A 14,801-nucleotide genomic window follows, 5' to 3' on the forward strand; every position below is an offset into this window, starting at 1 on the left:
TCCCACTCCTCGTCTCAGCATTTATGTCTTGGTTGACGTCATATGGTATGGAATTTCCCCTTCGTCAGTGTGGGTCAGCTGGCCTACCTGTGTCCTCACAGGATCTCACCCTCAATTGAAAAAGGAATGATACAGTGCTGTGCTCAGCAGTAGCCGAAACACAGGTATGCTTGTCAGCACTTCTCTACCTACCAGTGCAGAGCACAGCACTGTGTCTGCTGTGGGCTACTATGGGGAAATAAATTCCGGCTCAGCCAGACCCACCACACTTAGACATTGCTGCAAATGCTGACCCTAGGCCTTGCCTCTCTCAGTTTAACTGCTACCAGCACAGGCACTTTCAGGGGACATGCCAAAATATACAGACAGATAGTGCAGAAGGGACCAAACTATTTACTGTTTCCAACTGAGGAAAGTAAAGGGATGAAGGAATGGTTTTGATTGTATGGTTATTTTAATTTTGACAAGTAATTATTTGAAATAAAAATGTTTTTTGAAAGTAATGGAAAAACAGATGGAAAGCTGTTGTAGGAACTAGGATTGAGACTCATGTGAATGGACATACCAGTTCAGAGACACCAGCATAAACCTACAAGATTTGGTTTTAGTGGCTTGTGCTGGTTTAAAGGTGAACCAGCAGGGGAAATGAACTCACCACGAGAGAGATTATAAGTCAGACCTAAAATTTAATAATAATATTACAATAACAACACTGACACACAAGGGAGATTGCTTTCAGCTCACAAAACCCCAGCAGTATAACCCAGTGTCCTGGGGCACAAACCCAGGGGGGTTTGTTTGCCCTTGTGCTGAGACCCCTGTGGTTCCCCCAAGTCCAGAGCAAAAGGAAAAGAAAAACCTGTTGGTGCAGGCGAGGGCTGTGGTCTGGGCGAGAGCGGTGATCTCCTCCTGTCAAGGTTCTGCTGCTGCTCTGGATCCAACGAGAGGTTCCCGAGGTCTTCTTACCCACCACTTATGTACCCTCAGGGAGCTCTCAGTCCCTCCCCCTGGGCGGGGACTCACACAATGGGTGATTAACTCTGGGAGCCAGGGGGTGTTGAACTGTTGATGGCCCATTAGCAGCTCCGCCCCCCTCAGGCTGGGTGTGAAGGTGATAATGGCTCCCTGGGCAGCTGCTGCTAATGGCCCATTGACCTTGGGGAATGAATAGAGGGGGTAGAATACACAGCTTTGATCACCCCCACACAGGGTTAGCTGGTCCCTCCTGCTGAACTAGGACATGGCTCTATTTATCTCACAATGTTTCTCCAGAAAAGCTATGAAGATAAGATGGAAAACCAGACCATGCTGAGGGGAACTCTAGACTTTAAACAGTCCTGCAAATCTCTTCTGTTATAGCTTTATTTCCATCAAATCCTTGCTTTACAGTCAATATCATGACTGACAGCAGTGACCTGTTGCTTACTGATGATCCTGTGCATACTTTCACAATCTGCTCTTTTCATCCTCCAAACTACAAAGCCAGCCACCAGGCCTTCTGGTGGCTGGGGCTGTATATACCTCTTGCTATCATTCTAAGATTCTGTTAAGACCTTTTGTAGTGGGTCTGGCTGAGCTGGAATTTATTTCCCCATTGTAGCCCTTGCAGTGCTGTGCTCTGCATTAGTAGCTAGAGAAGTGATGATAACAAGCCTATGTTTTGTCTACTGCTGAGTGCAGCGCTGTAGCATTTCTTCTTCAGTCAGGGGCAAAATCCTGAGAGGGGACATAGGTAGGCCAGCTGACCCACACTGATCAAGGGGATATTCCATACCATATGACATCAACCCAGATATAAAACAGGCAAGGAGCAGGAAGGAGGCACTCATTCATTGTCTCATAATGGCTGCCTGCTGACGACTGTTAAGAGTGCTGGAGCTCTGCCTCTCAGAGAAGTAATTGACCATCACTGCTTATGGGAAGTAGAGATTAACTGCTGGCTTCTGTTTTGTGTGTGTGCACACTGCTTTTGTGTTTTGGGTTTTTTTTTGCATAAATATAAACTGCCTTATTGCAACACACGGTTTGTGTTAATGTTTTTTCCTTCCAGCTTGCTTTCTTCCCTGTCCGGCTGGGAAGGGAAGTGACAGAGCAGCTGGTTCACCTGGCATTCAGCCAAGGTGAACCCACTACATCTTTACAAACTGATACTGGCAGCTCAGCCAGATAATAACTACTATGAAACTGCTGAAATGTGTCAAGACCAGCTGCCAACTCCAGCAGTCCTCCCAGAACCCTCTGGCCTGTCTGCTGGTGCCCCCATTGTAGAAGTCTCTGTCTAGGATTGGGGATGCAGCTGCCAGTTTTTCATCTGCAGGCTCAACTGGTAGGAAAGCTGAGCATGTATCCCTGACACACACATGCACAGGCACAAAAGCACACTGGCAGAGTAGGTACTGCCTTTAAACGATGTGCTGCCTTGCACCTATACTCAGGACTTGAATAACACGTGCATCAGGACTTGAATAACGCAGTCATCAATTAGGATGACTGACCAGGTGTGGTTTGATTCACTGTCTCCCTTATCATTTGACAGTCAGGTTTCTGTACATGTTTGTTCTTATCTATGGCTCCCTCCTGTTATATTTATTATGCTGCCTGGGTAGAGGAGTTGGCTCTTAAAGTCTATCATATAGATGCACACGTACCCAAGAGTCAGGCTAATGAAGAGCATTGCAACAATGGACAGGTGGATCAAGCTGGCAAGATTAAGGTGTCTCAGTTAGATCTGGATGGGCAACAAAAGGGTGAATTATTTCTGGCTCAGTGGGCCCAAAACACCTCAGGTCATAAGGGAAGAAATCAGACACCCAGATGGGCTCGTGATCCAAGGATCACTATGGACATAATTTCCCAGGTTATCCATAACTGCAAGACCTGTGTTGTGAAGTACCCAAATGAGTAAAGCCCCTGTGGTGTGGAGGGTGATGGCCAAAATTTAAATATGGTGAGGTGTGGCAGATTGATTACATCACACTCCCCAAACCCACCGAGGCATGTGCTATGTGATGGCAATGGCAGAAACAACCCCTGGAAGGCTGGAGATGCATCGTGTGCCTCATGGCACTGCCTGGAACACTGTCCTGGACCTGGAAGAGCAAGTCTTTGGTGACAGGGCCCTCCAGAAAGAACTGAGTTGGACAAAGGGACTCTTTTCAAAAACAGCCTCATGGACACCTGGGCCGGAGAGTACGGGATTGAGTGGGTGTATCGTATTCCCCACCATGCACCAGCCTCTGGGAAAATTAAATGATACAGTGGTCTTCCAGGGACAAGGGGTTCCTTCTGGTCAAGAAAATGTAGCAGGGGGAGCTGTCCAGTATTCAGTTTTCTGTCATGGTTTTCTGTGCAAATAATTTCTTTGTCTCATACCTTTTGTTATTAATATTGTTGCTGTTACTGTTCATTTTCTTATCTCATTGCTCTGTCCAGTAAATTATTCTTATCTCAGCCTATGATCTTTGCTTTTTGTGCCTGAGGCTGGAGGGGCAGTGTGGTTTTAGTGAGAGCACTAATTGGAGAATACCATTGCTGAACCACTACCAAAGAGATCTACCAAAACCATGAATTAACCTCTAAATGTGATTTGCCCTCCATATGTAGGAGGACCCTTATATTAGCTACCATGAAGAAAATAAACTATCCTAGACAAAACCAGCACATTCCATTAGAAAGACAGACTGGTACTCAGAATTATTTGAATGGGCCATATAAATGCTCTGAAAGAAATCTTCTTGAGCTTTAAAAATGCAAGTACAAAGTATTATGTCTGAAATAAAGTAACAGTATGTAACAATGCTGGCTCTGTGGCTGGGGGCAGAAAATAGCTGTTATCCAGCTTTTCAGAAAAATATTTGTGCGTCCCAATGCACAAGTAAGGTGCATGTCTACAGTGTGTCCTTGTAGCAACTGAGGCCAAATGCATTCTGAGCTATAAGAGAGTAGTTAGCACATCTGTGGGAAGTGACGTCCATTGGACTCATTTCCCCATTTTTGGCCTTCCCAGAACAAGAGAGACATGGACTTACTGTAATAAGTCCAATGAAGGACAAACTAAGAGAAAGAGGAAAAGGCTATAAGGGAGAAATTACTGCTGTCTCACTCTACCCAACAGAAGGATTTAGAGAAAACTAATCCAGGATTTTCTCAAAGGTGTACAGCACTAGGAGGAGGTGCATAAGACATAAGTTGTACCATGACAGTTTAACTCAGTTTAAAAAAACATCTTTCTTTTACAAAGAGTGGGCATGCATTGGAATAGGAGCCAAGACAGGGCATAGCATTGCCACTGAGATGCTAAGATATACTCCAAACTCAAGTGGATAGGTCCCTGAGCAATTTTAACAGGAAGTTGGATGAGAAACTTTCAGAGATCCCCTCATCCTATATGAGTATGTAATTTGCTGAACCTGTAGCTGTTGACCCTGAGATTAGTTCAGTTTGTTAAAACTTGGTTGCAGTAATGCCAAGGTGATGGGTTCAATCCCCTTTGTGGGCCACTGACTTAAGAGTTGGACCCGATGATCCTTGTGAGTCCCTCACAACTCAGAGTAGTCCGTGATTCTGTGAATTAAATAGTCTGTGATTCTGTGAGCTCAAAAATGAATTATTCTCACTAAAATTCACATACAGGGGAATTAACAAAAGAACAAAAAAAAAAGAGCAAAGAATTTATTGATTAGCCAGGTATTATCTGTTGACTACTGAAATGATCCTGGCATGTAACTCACAGAACTGTAGGAAGTCACATAAAGTATTCAGGCTCATGGAGCTTAGCACAGAAGGACATTTGCTGAGCCTCTTGTGCCTATGGGATTATTATCTACAGAGTAAAATAAACCATGAACTTTCTAATTCATTACCTTAGGACAGAATCCCTATTTCTCCAAAAAATACTGTTTTGGGGTTTTTTTTCTTAATCCTGTTACTAAATCTCACAGGTGTTTCAGATAGGGAATCTGAGACTAACAGCTGACACAGTGCAGTCCTTAGAAAACACAGCAATAGGAAGATTCATAGCACAGACAACTCTTTATTCTGTATTTTCTCTCCATGCTTTTCTCCAAGAAACTTCATAATCCTTGTCACTGTCATCAGCAATCTATGGTTTTACCACCCCATTCACTTTCTGCTGGCCTGTTTGACCTTTCCAGTTGTCAGTGACTTCTTAACCAATGCTCCTGGTTTACTCATGATGAGTTTCTCAGATTTGATGAGACAAATGGTAAAGAAACAGGTTTAAAGTGCTCTGATCTGCCAGTAAGATCATTCTTTGTACTCCTTTGCTGTCTGTCCTAGTTCAGCAGGAGGGACCAGCTAACCCTGTGTGGGAGTGATCAAAGCTGTGTATTCTACCCCCTCTATTCATTCCCCAAGGACAATGGGCCATTAGCAGCAGCTGCCCAGGGAGCCATTATCACCTTCACAGCCAGCCTGAGGGGGGCGGAGCTGCTAATGGGCCATCAACAGCTCAACATCCCCTGGCTCCCAGAGTTAATCATCCATTGTGTGAGTCCCCGCCCAGGGGGAGGGACTGAGAGCTCCCTGAGGGTACATAAGGGGTGGGTAAGAAGACCTCAGGAACCTCTCGTCAGATCCAGAGCAGCAGCAGGACCTTGACAGGAGGAGATCACCGCTCTCGCCCAGACCACAGCCCTCGCTTGCACCAACAGGTTTTTTCTTTTCCTTTTGCTCTGGACTTGGGGGAACCACAGGGGCCTCAGCACAAGGGCAAACAAACCCCCTTGGGTTTGTGCCCCAGGACACTGGGTTATACTGCTGGGGTTTTGTGAGTTGAAAGCAATTTCCCTTGTGTGTCAGTGTTGTTATTGTAATATTATTATTAAATTTTAGGTCTGACTTATAATCTCTCTCGTGGTGAGTTCATTTCCCCTGCTGGTTCACCTTTAAACCAGCACACTGTCTCTTCTCTCCTGTCCTGGGTTGAGCTGGCAAAATGCCAACTGTCCAAGACAGAGTGAAAAGGGTTCCTCCTCTCCCCAACCAGCTAAGGGGAAAAGAAGAGGGAGAGAGGAAAACAAAACTTCCAAAGTCAGGTTTATGCTGAAACTAACTACATGTATTTATACAGAGAAGAGAAAATTAAGAGGATACTACAATATAACACACACTTACACAAGTTATGTATAACAAGAAATAACTTCCCACTTCCCAGTAATACAAAGCCCATTACTCTAAATTCATAAGCACTCCAAAAGACACTCAGCAAGAAAGAGAAAGTATAACAACAAAATATTTCTACTTCCCTGAATGCAAACAAAATGCAAGCACAGGCAACAGGAGCAGGGCCTAGCATAGTAGAGGAGCTGCTAGATGTCCTCCTCTTAGTGCAGCCATGATGGAACTAACTAAGCCACTCCCACACACTGGATTTTACACCCTTTGAGATGATGTAGTATGGTATGGAATACAATATTATTGGCTGGAAGAAGTCATCTGTGAGCTAGCTCAGTCCAGCTCAAGTCAGCTGACAATTCCCAGGCCTAGCTGAACTTTTAAAACCTAAATTTAGGCCCATCTGGCCAAACCCATAACATATTCCACCCCTTATTCCATACCATATTACATCACTCATATCTTAAATCTATCTATTCCCGCGCTTAAACAGTCTTTGTTCTTTCCAGGGCTGTCTTCCACCCCTCCATATTGTAGGCAATAGTCCATTAGGATGGGGTAGGTACTTAAGGCAGGAAAAACAGTTCATCATTGGACACTAACACCAGTTCAGCTCAGGTCTTCTTCATCTGATGGTTAATGTCCTGCAACACAGAACTCGAAATGCAAGTTACCTTTTTTTTCTCAAGGTTAAATGTCCTTGAGGCACACATTGGGATCATCCCATCCCCTTCTCAGGGGTCACTATACCCTCATTAGGGTCACCATCCCCACACTGGGGGCACTATCCCCTTTTCAGGGGTCACTATCCCCACACTGGGGTCTCCATCCCCTTTTCAGGGGTCACTATCCCCTTCTCAGGGGTCTTCATCCCCTTCTCAGGGGTCTTCATCCCCTTCTCAGGGGTCTTCATCCCCTTCTCAGGGGTCTCCATCCCCTTCTCAGGGGTCTCTATCCCCACACTGGGGTCACTATCCCCTTCCCAGAGGTTTCACAATAGTGGATAACCTGGGAAATAATGTCCATGGTTAAATCTGCCCCTCGGCCTTGTCCACCTGCAGGTGGCCTGAGGCATCCTGGGCCCATTGAGCCAGGAACAACTCTCCCTTATGCCAGTCCAAGTGTGCTGTTCCTTATTAGCTCAGCCTTTGGGCACATGAGCATCCACATGATGAATCTTTACAGATTCTACTCAAGCAGCAGTGTCCTGCCACACACCAACAGCCCACATGGGCCTCTCTATGCGTCAAATAATCTTCTTTTATCGGTCCAGCCACCCTCAGAGGGGCATTGGCTGTCATCTACAAGTCAGCGTAGAGGTACAGTCTTGGCTAGTTTTCTGGTTCAGCAATGTCCAGTAGACTTGGTCGTTCTCCTCCTCCTCTCGGCTGGAGGCAGGGCAACTTAATTGTGGTTCTTGGCTCTGTTCTGGGATCTCTGCTTCAACATGTGGACAGCTTTTTTACCAGCTTTCTTACGTTTTGATTTCCATACCTGGACTTCAAGCACAGAAGTAGATGCACTGTCCCACCTCCTCATGCCTTTCCCCTGGTCACACAGGCAGGACGACAGTTCACCACATGACTCACGCTTGGGGTTTGCTCTCTGTTGAGGTGAGGCAGGAGAGACAGACCGCTTGCTGTGGCTGTGAGGCTTCTCCTTGCAGTGGCTACATTCACAGCAGGTACGAGTTGAGCTGTCTGAACTCACAAAAACAGTCAGTACAAGGAATAACATGAGGATCCAGTTGCAAGAGGACATTCTTATCTAGGTTGTTCTAGATGTACCATAACAAAGCAGAAATCAAGGAATGTTTCTATAACAAAGCTCCCGGGAACCCTGCCAACTCTCTGGGACATTTGCTAGTGTCCTTCGTTTCCCGGCCAATGCACCATTTATCCGTCCTGGGTTGAGCTGGCAAAATGCCAACTGTCCAAGACAGAGTGAAAAGGGTTCCTCCTCCCCCCAACCAGCTAAGGGGAAAAGAAGAGGGAGAGAGGAAAACAAAACTTCCAAAGTCAGGTTTATGCTGAAACTAACTACATGTATTTATACAGAGAAGAGAAAATTAAGAGGATACTACAATATAACACACACTTACACAAGTTATGTATAACAAGAAATAACTTCCCACTTCCCAGTAATACAAAGCCCATTACTCTAAATTCATAAGCACTCCAAAAGACACTCAGCAAGAAAGAAAGTATAACAACAAAATATTTCTACTTCCCTGAATGCAAACAAAATGCAAGCACAGGCAACAGGAGCAGGGCCTAGCATAGTAGAGGAGCTGCTAGATGTCCTCCTCTTAGTGCAGCCATGATGGAACTAACTAAGCCACTCCCACACACTGGATTTTACACCCTTTGAGATGATGTAGTATGGCATGGAATACAATATTATTGGCTGGAAGAAGTCATCTGTGAGCTAGCTCAGTCCAGCTCAAGTCAGCTGACAATTCCCAGGCCTAGCTGAACTTTTAAAACCTAAATTTAGGCCCATCTGGCCAAACCCATAACATTTCCCCAAGGATTTAGCGGGTTTAGCTGCCTCTTTTCAAGGTCAGCACTGATATAATATGATTTATTTAATCTTGTACTAATCTGATGTGAAACAGCTAAGTTGCAAGAAAGCTGTGGGAAGCCTCATCTGGAAATTCCATTTTACTAATTGGTTCAGGACTGAAGTATTTAAGCCTAAATTCTCTTCTTTTTTCTTGTCATACCTATGCTGCAGCTATACTGTGCCTGGCCTTGCATCTTGCTGGCTTTTACCTCACCATTACCACTTAATTTCCTGGCAAAAATTTCAACCTGCTCCCCCCTACTGTATGTATGGCTAGGCTTTGTGAACGAAGATTTGGGAAGGATTCTACCCACATGGGTGTGTCCTTTGAGCCTGCACTGGCCTGACCCTTTTGCTCCTAAGGTTCATCTGCCATGGCCGAGCAAGCTTGGACTGTGACAGTGAAGTCCTCAGGACTAGAACCTACAGTCCCCAGTATTCCCAGGAGGTCTCCCATCCAAATACTAACTGGGTCTGACCCTGCTTAGCTTCTGAGATCAGACAGGATCAGATGTCAGGAAGGCATTTGTTTAACTGACATGGGAGTACCATGGCCTTGCTTTGCTCAAGAGCCAAGTTGCAGTACAAACTGGATGCAGAAAGTGATGGCAAACTGAACAATGCACACAAGACACAAAGGACCTTGGATCAACAACAGAACAACATCTGAAACTGATGGAATTACGTAATTGCGGGCTTTCTGATTAGTAGTCTGCATTGACTACTGCTGTAGTAGATGTAGGAGGGGAACTTTGCTCCTGTGTGCAGATACAGAGGGCACCTGGAGAAGTTGTCACATGTTTGTGCCAAAATGCTACCCAAGAAACCAGTCCTGAAACTGTCTGGGGAGTGTCATCTTCCCCTGGACTCGACCATGCTGGCTCACTGGAATGACAATTTCGGAAAACTGTTTTTAATTGTCTGTTTGTATGTATGTGTGACTGCAAAACTAATCTTCACACAATTTACTCTTTGCTCAGTCCACTTGCCACACTGAGCTTAGTGATGCCATGTTCCCTGGCACCTCTTTCCCTCTGGCTGTCTCAGGGCTGTTGCCTGATTGGTTACTGTAAATGGTGTGGCTCTGCTCTTTTTTTGTGTGCCCTGTGGGACTGCTGCCTTTGCTGGTGAGGTGAGGTGCTCCTGGTGGTCTTGCTGTCACTCTCAGCCCTCAACTTGCCTTTCCACATGGAACGGGCAACTATTCCTGCTTCCTGACATCTCAGTTTTCAGCGAACATAGCACACAAACATTGACCAGCAAAGTAAACAGGTGTTGCTAGTCACAGCACCTGTGAGCGGAAGTTTGTGGTTTCAAATGAAAATCTGAGAAGGATAGGGAAGGAACAGATTACTCTGAACTCCTTAATGACGCAACAATTGTACAAGCCCAAATTCCCCAACAACCCCTGATTTGGTTTATCCTGTGGTTTCTCTCCAAGCAAGGCGACACATACACAAAGAGGAAATGTCCAAAATTCAGGCTTTGTCCATGCAATTCATTCAGAGAAATTGAGTCAAAGGAACTGACTCTGTAAACTTCAGACCAAACAAAAGCAAGGAAGTGGCAGCAAGCAATGCTTTTTTTTTTTTCATAGCACAAAATAATCTGTCATCTAATAAGTATAGAAAAAAAACCAGGTAAAAAGGAGGGAAATATTTTATGAGAACAAGAATAATTCACAGTTTACAAGGACATAGAAGTATTCTAAGAATATGTGGCAGGACCATAAAGGGTGCGTGGAGGACAGCACAATGCCTCACATTTTCAGATGAGAGAAACAAGTACATCACATGTTTTGGGCAGGTAATCAGAACATACAGAGAAAATTTAGTGTGCATGAGGAAGTTCTGTCTTCTAGTAGGCTGGACACAAACTTGGCAAATGTTAAAGTATATGAAGGGGCTGGTGTGCTGTGTCACTGAATTCAAGGCAAAGAAAGAAATAGAGGCTAGAGTTCTGGAAGCAGAGAGAAGAGAGTCTGATATAACAGCTCTGAGATGTGGTGTGAAGTCCTCACAGACACAGGGGGAACAGGTGAAACCAGAGCATGGAAGTTTTTCTTATACAGAAGTGAGCACTTGGGACCTCAACTCTGTCAAAAGTGCCTCTTGCAAGGTCAGGGCATAAAATATGGGTCACATATCTTCAGATACCTACAGGACAGGAATCCAGTTATGAACTAGTTTTTAAACTCCATTAGAGTAAGTGGTGAGAAACAGGCACTCCCAGGGTATGGATTGTGTTATCCCAGGGCTGGAACAAAACTAGGACAAAATTATTTCATTCTGCAGCTGTTCTATATTTACTTCAACTGGACTGTACAACTAGTTCACATACACAGATTTAGGATGCTGAGGGCTGAGGTTAAGACAGTTGGAGTTCAATGTCTGTTTCTAAAATACATTGCAGGTGGGATCCAGAAAGGCCTAGAGGATGCCATCTGAATTGCACCTGCCATCCCTCAAGGGCATGTGTCACTCATAGAGCATGTATGGAAGTTGCCAAGTCAGTGTAAATGTCTCGGGTATTTTAAGACATCTAAAATTACTTTGAACTTTTATTTTTAGAAAGGCAGACCCCCTTTTTGTGATTGAGCTAAACATCAATATCTGTTTAGAATAAACAATGAGAACTAGAAACACTCAGAGGATGATTGAATATTAACTCAAGAATCTGAGGTAAGTAGAATGTGGTGCCTATGCCAGTATAAAGGAAATGAACAGCAGCCAGCATATCCAAGGTTCTCTCTGAACGTACAGTCAGGGCTCACCCCTACAGGATATGATCACCTCTGCCTTGAAACAGACATGCCTGCAAAGTAAAGAATGTGCTTCTTCCTGTTTCCATTTGGCTAACACAGGAATACCACATGAAACACTATTACCCCATAAAATGCTCTGAAGTATTTATTTTGTCAGTGATTGTCAGAGCGGAAATCCCTTAGTGGCTACAGTAAAACCATCTTTGTTCAGACCCAGGAAAGTTATAGATTTCGTAGTAACTTTATTCCTAGCATCTACTGTGATGCTTAGGCAGAATGATGTATGAGTAGTTTGTTGGGTTTGGAGTTTTTTTGGTTTTTTCTTTGTAGTCCTCTATGAAAGAGAGGAATCAGGCAACTCTGAGACTATAGATAAAACAGTCCCATGTGGAATAAGTACATTAGATGTGTGAATGGAAAAAGGTAATATTAGAGGGAAGTACTGTTGCACCAAGGAGTGGCCAAAGCTTGCATTACTGGGGAAATAGAAGCCTATTTATGAAGATAGCAACTAATTTTAAAGTTGCACTGGATTTTAAGGGTAGAGATGCAGAGGAAAAAAACTGGAGCTCAAAAGAAACAGTTCCAAACACTCAGACTACCTCCACTGAACAAAATATTCACTGTATAGTGCAGGGATATAAGGAGGTTGCTAGAATGGGGGTTTCTGAGCCAGAAGACCAGAAAGATCATCTCTCAGTGTTGAAAATCTTAGGTTCCTCAGTCTCCCTTCTCTAGGAGAAAGGCATGCTCAGATGGTAATGGATGGAGCCGCAGAATGCAACCCATCATGTGATGGAATTTGTTCTCCTGGATTTCAGCCACAGTCTTAAGATCCATCAATTCCTCTTCACAGTCTTCTTCATTGTCTACCTGATAACCTGCTTGGGAAACATCACCATCTTCATCACTGTTATTACTGACTTCCATTTGCACACACCCATGTTATTCTTCCTGGCCAATTCACATGTATCACTGAATCATCAGTAAGTACTCCCATTCTATTGTCAGGTCTCCTCTCCCAGCACCAAAATGTTCCATTCCAGAAGTGCACCCTTCACATATTTTACTTTCACTTCATTGACGGTGCTCATATCTTCCTTCTTGCAGTGATGACAGCTGGCCAGTACATGGCCATCCACAAACCCTTGCAGTACTTGACAATAACGAACAGTGAAGTATGTTTAGGTCTAGTGGCAGGGTCATGGGCAGGTGCATTCATTCACTCTGCAACACAGATTGCTCTGTTTCTTCCCTTTCCTCACTGTGGTCCTAACACTTTGGATGACTTCCACTGTGATGATCCACAAGTACTGAAAGTGGTCTGCATTGACACCTATCTGACAGAGCTGCTGATGGTCTCAAATGGTGGACTGATTCTCATAGTAATTTTTGTCTTATTGCTCATTTCATACACTACCATTTTAGTAAAGATAAGGAGGCAAGCCACAGAGGGAAAACACAAAGCTTTGTCTACCTGCATTGCCCAGATAATGGCAATAAGCATAAAATTCACCCCAGGAATATTCATATATGCTCAGCCCTTCAAGGTATTTGAACTCGACAAAGTGGCTTCCATCTTCTTCACTGTGTTTGTTCCAGTGTTGAGTCTCATCATCTACACCCTGAGAAATATCAAAATGGAAAAGGTCATCAGGAGACTTGTTTCTAGGGTTCTGTAAGAGGACAGCTTAACTTCCTGCTGAATGGTCACCCTTATTTGTAACTATTGCAGCTCACCATGATTGTGATGCTGAAGGAGTTTTTGATTTTTTGATTTTCATATTTTGTAGATTTTAGGAACACAGTACCAGTAGCTGTAGATTTTTAGTGGGTTAATATTTAGCAACTTAAGTATAAGGTCTTTCTATCTCTACTCCTGTTCCAGAACAGGCAGCTAAGATCTCCTACCTGTTTAGTCTCTTTTTCAAGGTACAAGATTGGAGGGTATCAGAGGGAAACATAAGCATGAAGCAGAGTGACCCGGAACACCGGAAAGCGTCCAGGAGACCTTTGAACACTGAAGAAGAGGAGGTGGATGAAGAAGGGGGTCTCATCACCCTCAGCCCCAATTCCACAGGGGGTGGGGACTGGGAGGGGACAGAGGTGGAACTGGAAATGTGTAAAGTAGTGATTGGATAGATTATATTATAAAAGCTATGGAAATCAAAGCTTGCACATGCACATGCATCTATATATTCCTGGATGAGCTGGATTGCTCATTAAAGTAACTACCCTTTATCTCCTACTAAAAGTTGGCTCAGAGTCTTTTTTACAGACTTTTAAGGCAACAATTGAAATACCTGAACTTCTAGAAAAGACATTTGCATATAAGGAAACCTTGCTGGAGAACTAAGAGGAAACTCAACTTAGGTGGCCTTAGATTAAGTGCAGTTCCCACCATGACAGTCTGTCGAGTAAAGGGCAGGTTGCCCTAACACTAAATAAGGTGTGCTGGATTTTCTGCTGAAATACCATCTTTAATTGTTTTTTGGGGGTTTGGTTGTTTGGGTTTTTTCCAGAAGTAAAGGGATTCCACTGGCTTTTCACTGGCATAATTTCTTTTTCTGTTATTATGTCTAATTATGAGTGACTTCTCTTTTTTTAATACCAATTCCTTATATCCTTTAAGAAAAAAAATATTCTACAAAATTAATCTTCTTTAGATCACTTAATTCTTATTGACACAACTCTTAGGGTCTGCTACAGGCTGCCTGATCAGAAGGAGCCTGTTGGCAAGGGCTCTTGTTTCAGTATACAGGACTGCACTTGCAGGTTCTCATCCTGATGAGGGATTTCAATACCCTGGGATTAAAAAACAACAACAACAAAAACTGAGTGAAAAATCTTCAGTTTGGAACTGTTTAATAAGCTAAGAAAAAAATAAGAAGTGATGCAAAGCAATGCCTCCCCACCAGCAGGTCAATGCCCAGCTCTCAATGGTTACTTTTGAAAAACTCCCTCCAGTTTCCTTGCCAAGCATGATGTCATGTGGTCTAAGATATCTTCTTGGAAAATTTGAGTCATCTGTCCTGACTGTGACTCTTCCAAACTTCTTGCCAACTTCAAGTCTTACTTGTTGGGGGTAGGGCAGTATGAGAAACAGAAAAGAGTTTGCTCTTCCAGTTGATTCTTCTATAATGCATATTCACTGTTTTATTAGTCAGAAACCACTCTTCCCATGCAGTTTTACCTTGAGAGACAGAATTGTCGTAATCACAAGCTAATTTTTTTGTTTTTAAATTTCCTTCTTTTTCAAAAGCAAAAATCAATCATTAATTTGACAGTATCTGTGAGGGTTTTTTCACATTTCACTACAAAAGAAAACAACCACCCC

General features: G+C 43.7%; 1 protein-coding gene across 1 annotated transcript; it reads left to right on the forward strand.

Annotated features, from left to right (window-relative positions):
* Positions 1-12,229: 12,229 nt before the first annotated feature.
* LOC139682601 (olfactory receptor 4D1-like) lies at positions 12,230-13,146 on the forward strand. Its single transcript, XM_071577058.1, is given in 2 exon segments — positions 12,230-12,422; positions 12,425-13,146. Coding segments are annotated over 2 exon segments (915 nt in total).
* Positions 13,147-14,801: the final 1,655 nt, after the last annotated feature.

This window comes from Pithys albifrons, chromosome 25 (assembly GCF_047495875.1).
Source record: "Pithys albifrons albifrons isolate INPA30051 chromosome 25, PitAlb_v1, whole genome shotgun sequence".
Classification (NCBI taxonomy): domain Eukaryota; kingdom Metazoa; phylum Chordata; class Aves; order Passeriformes; family Thamnophilidae; genus Pithys; species Pithys albifrons.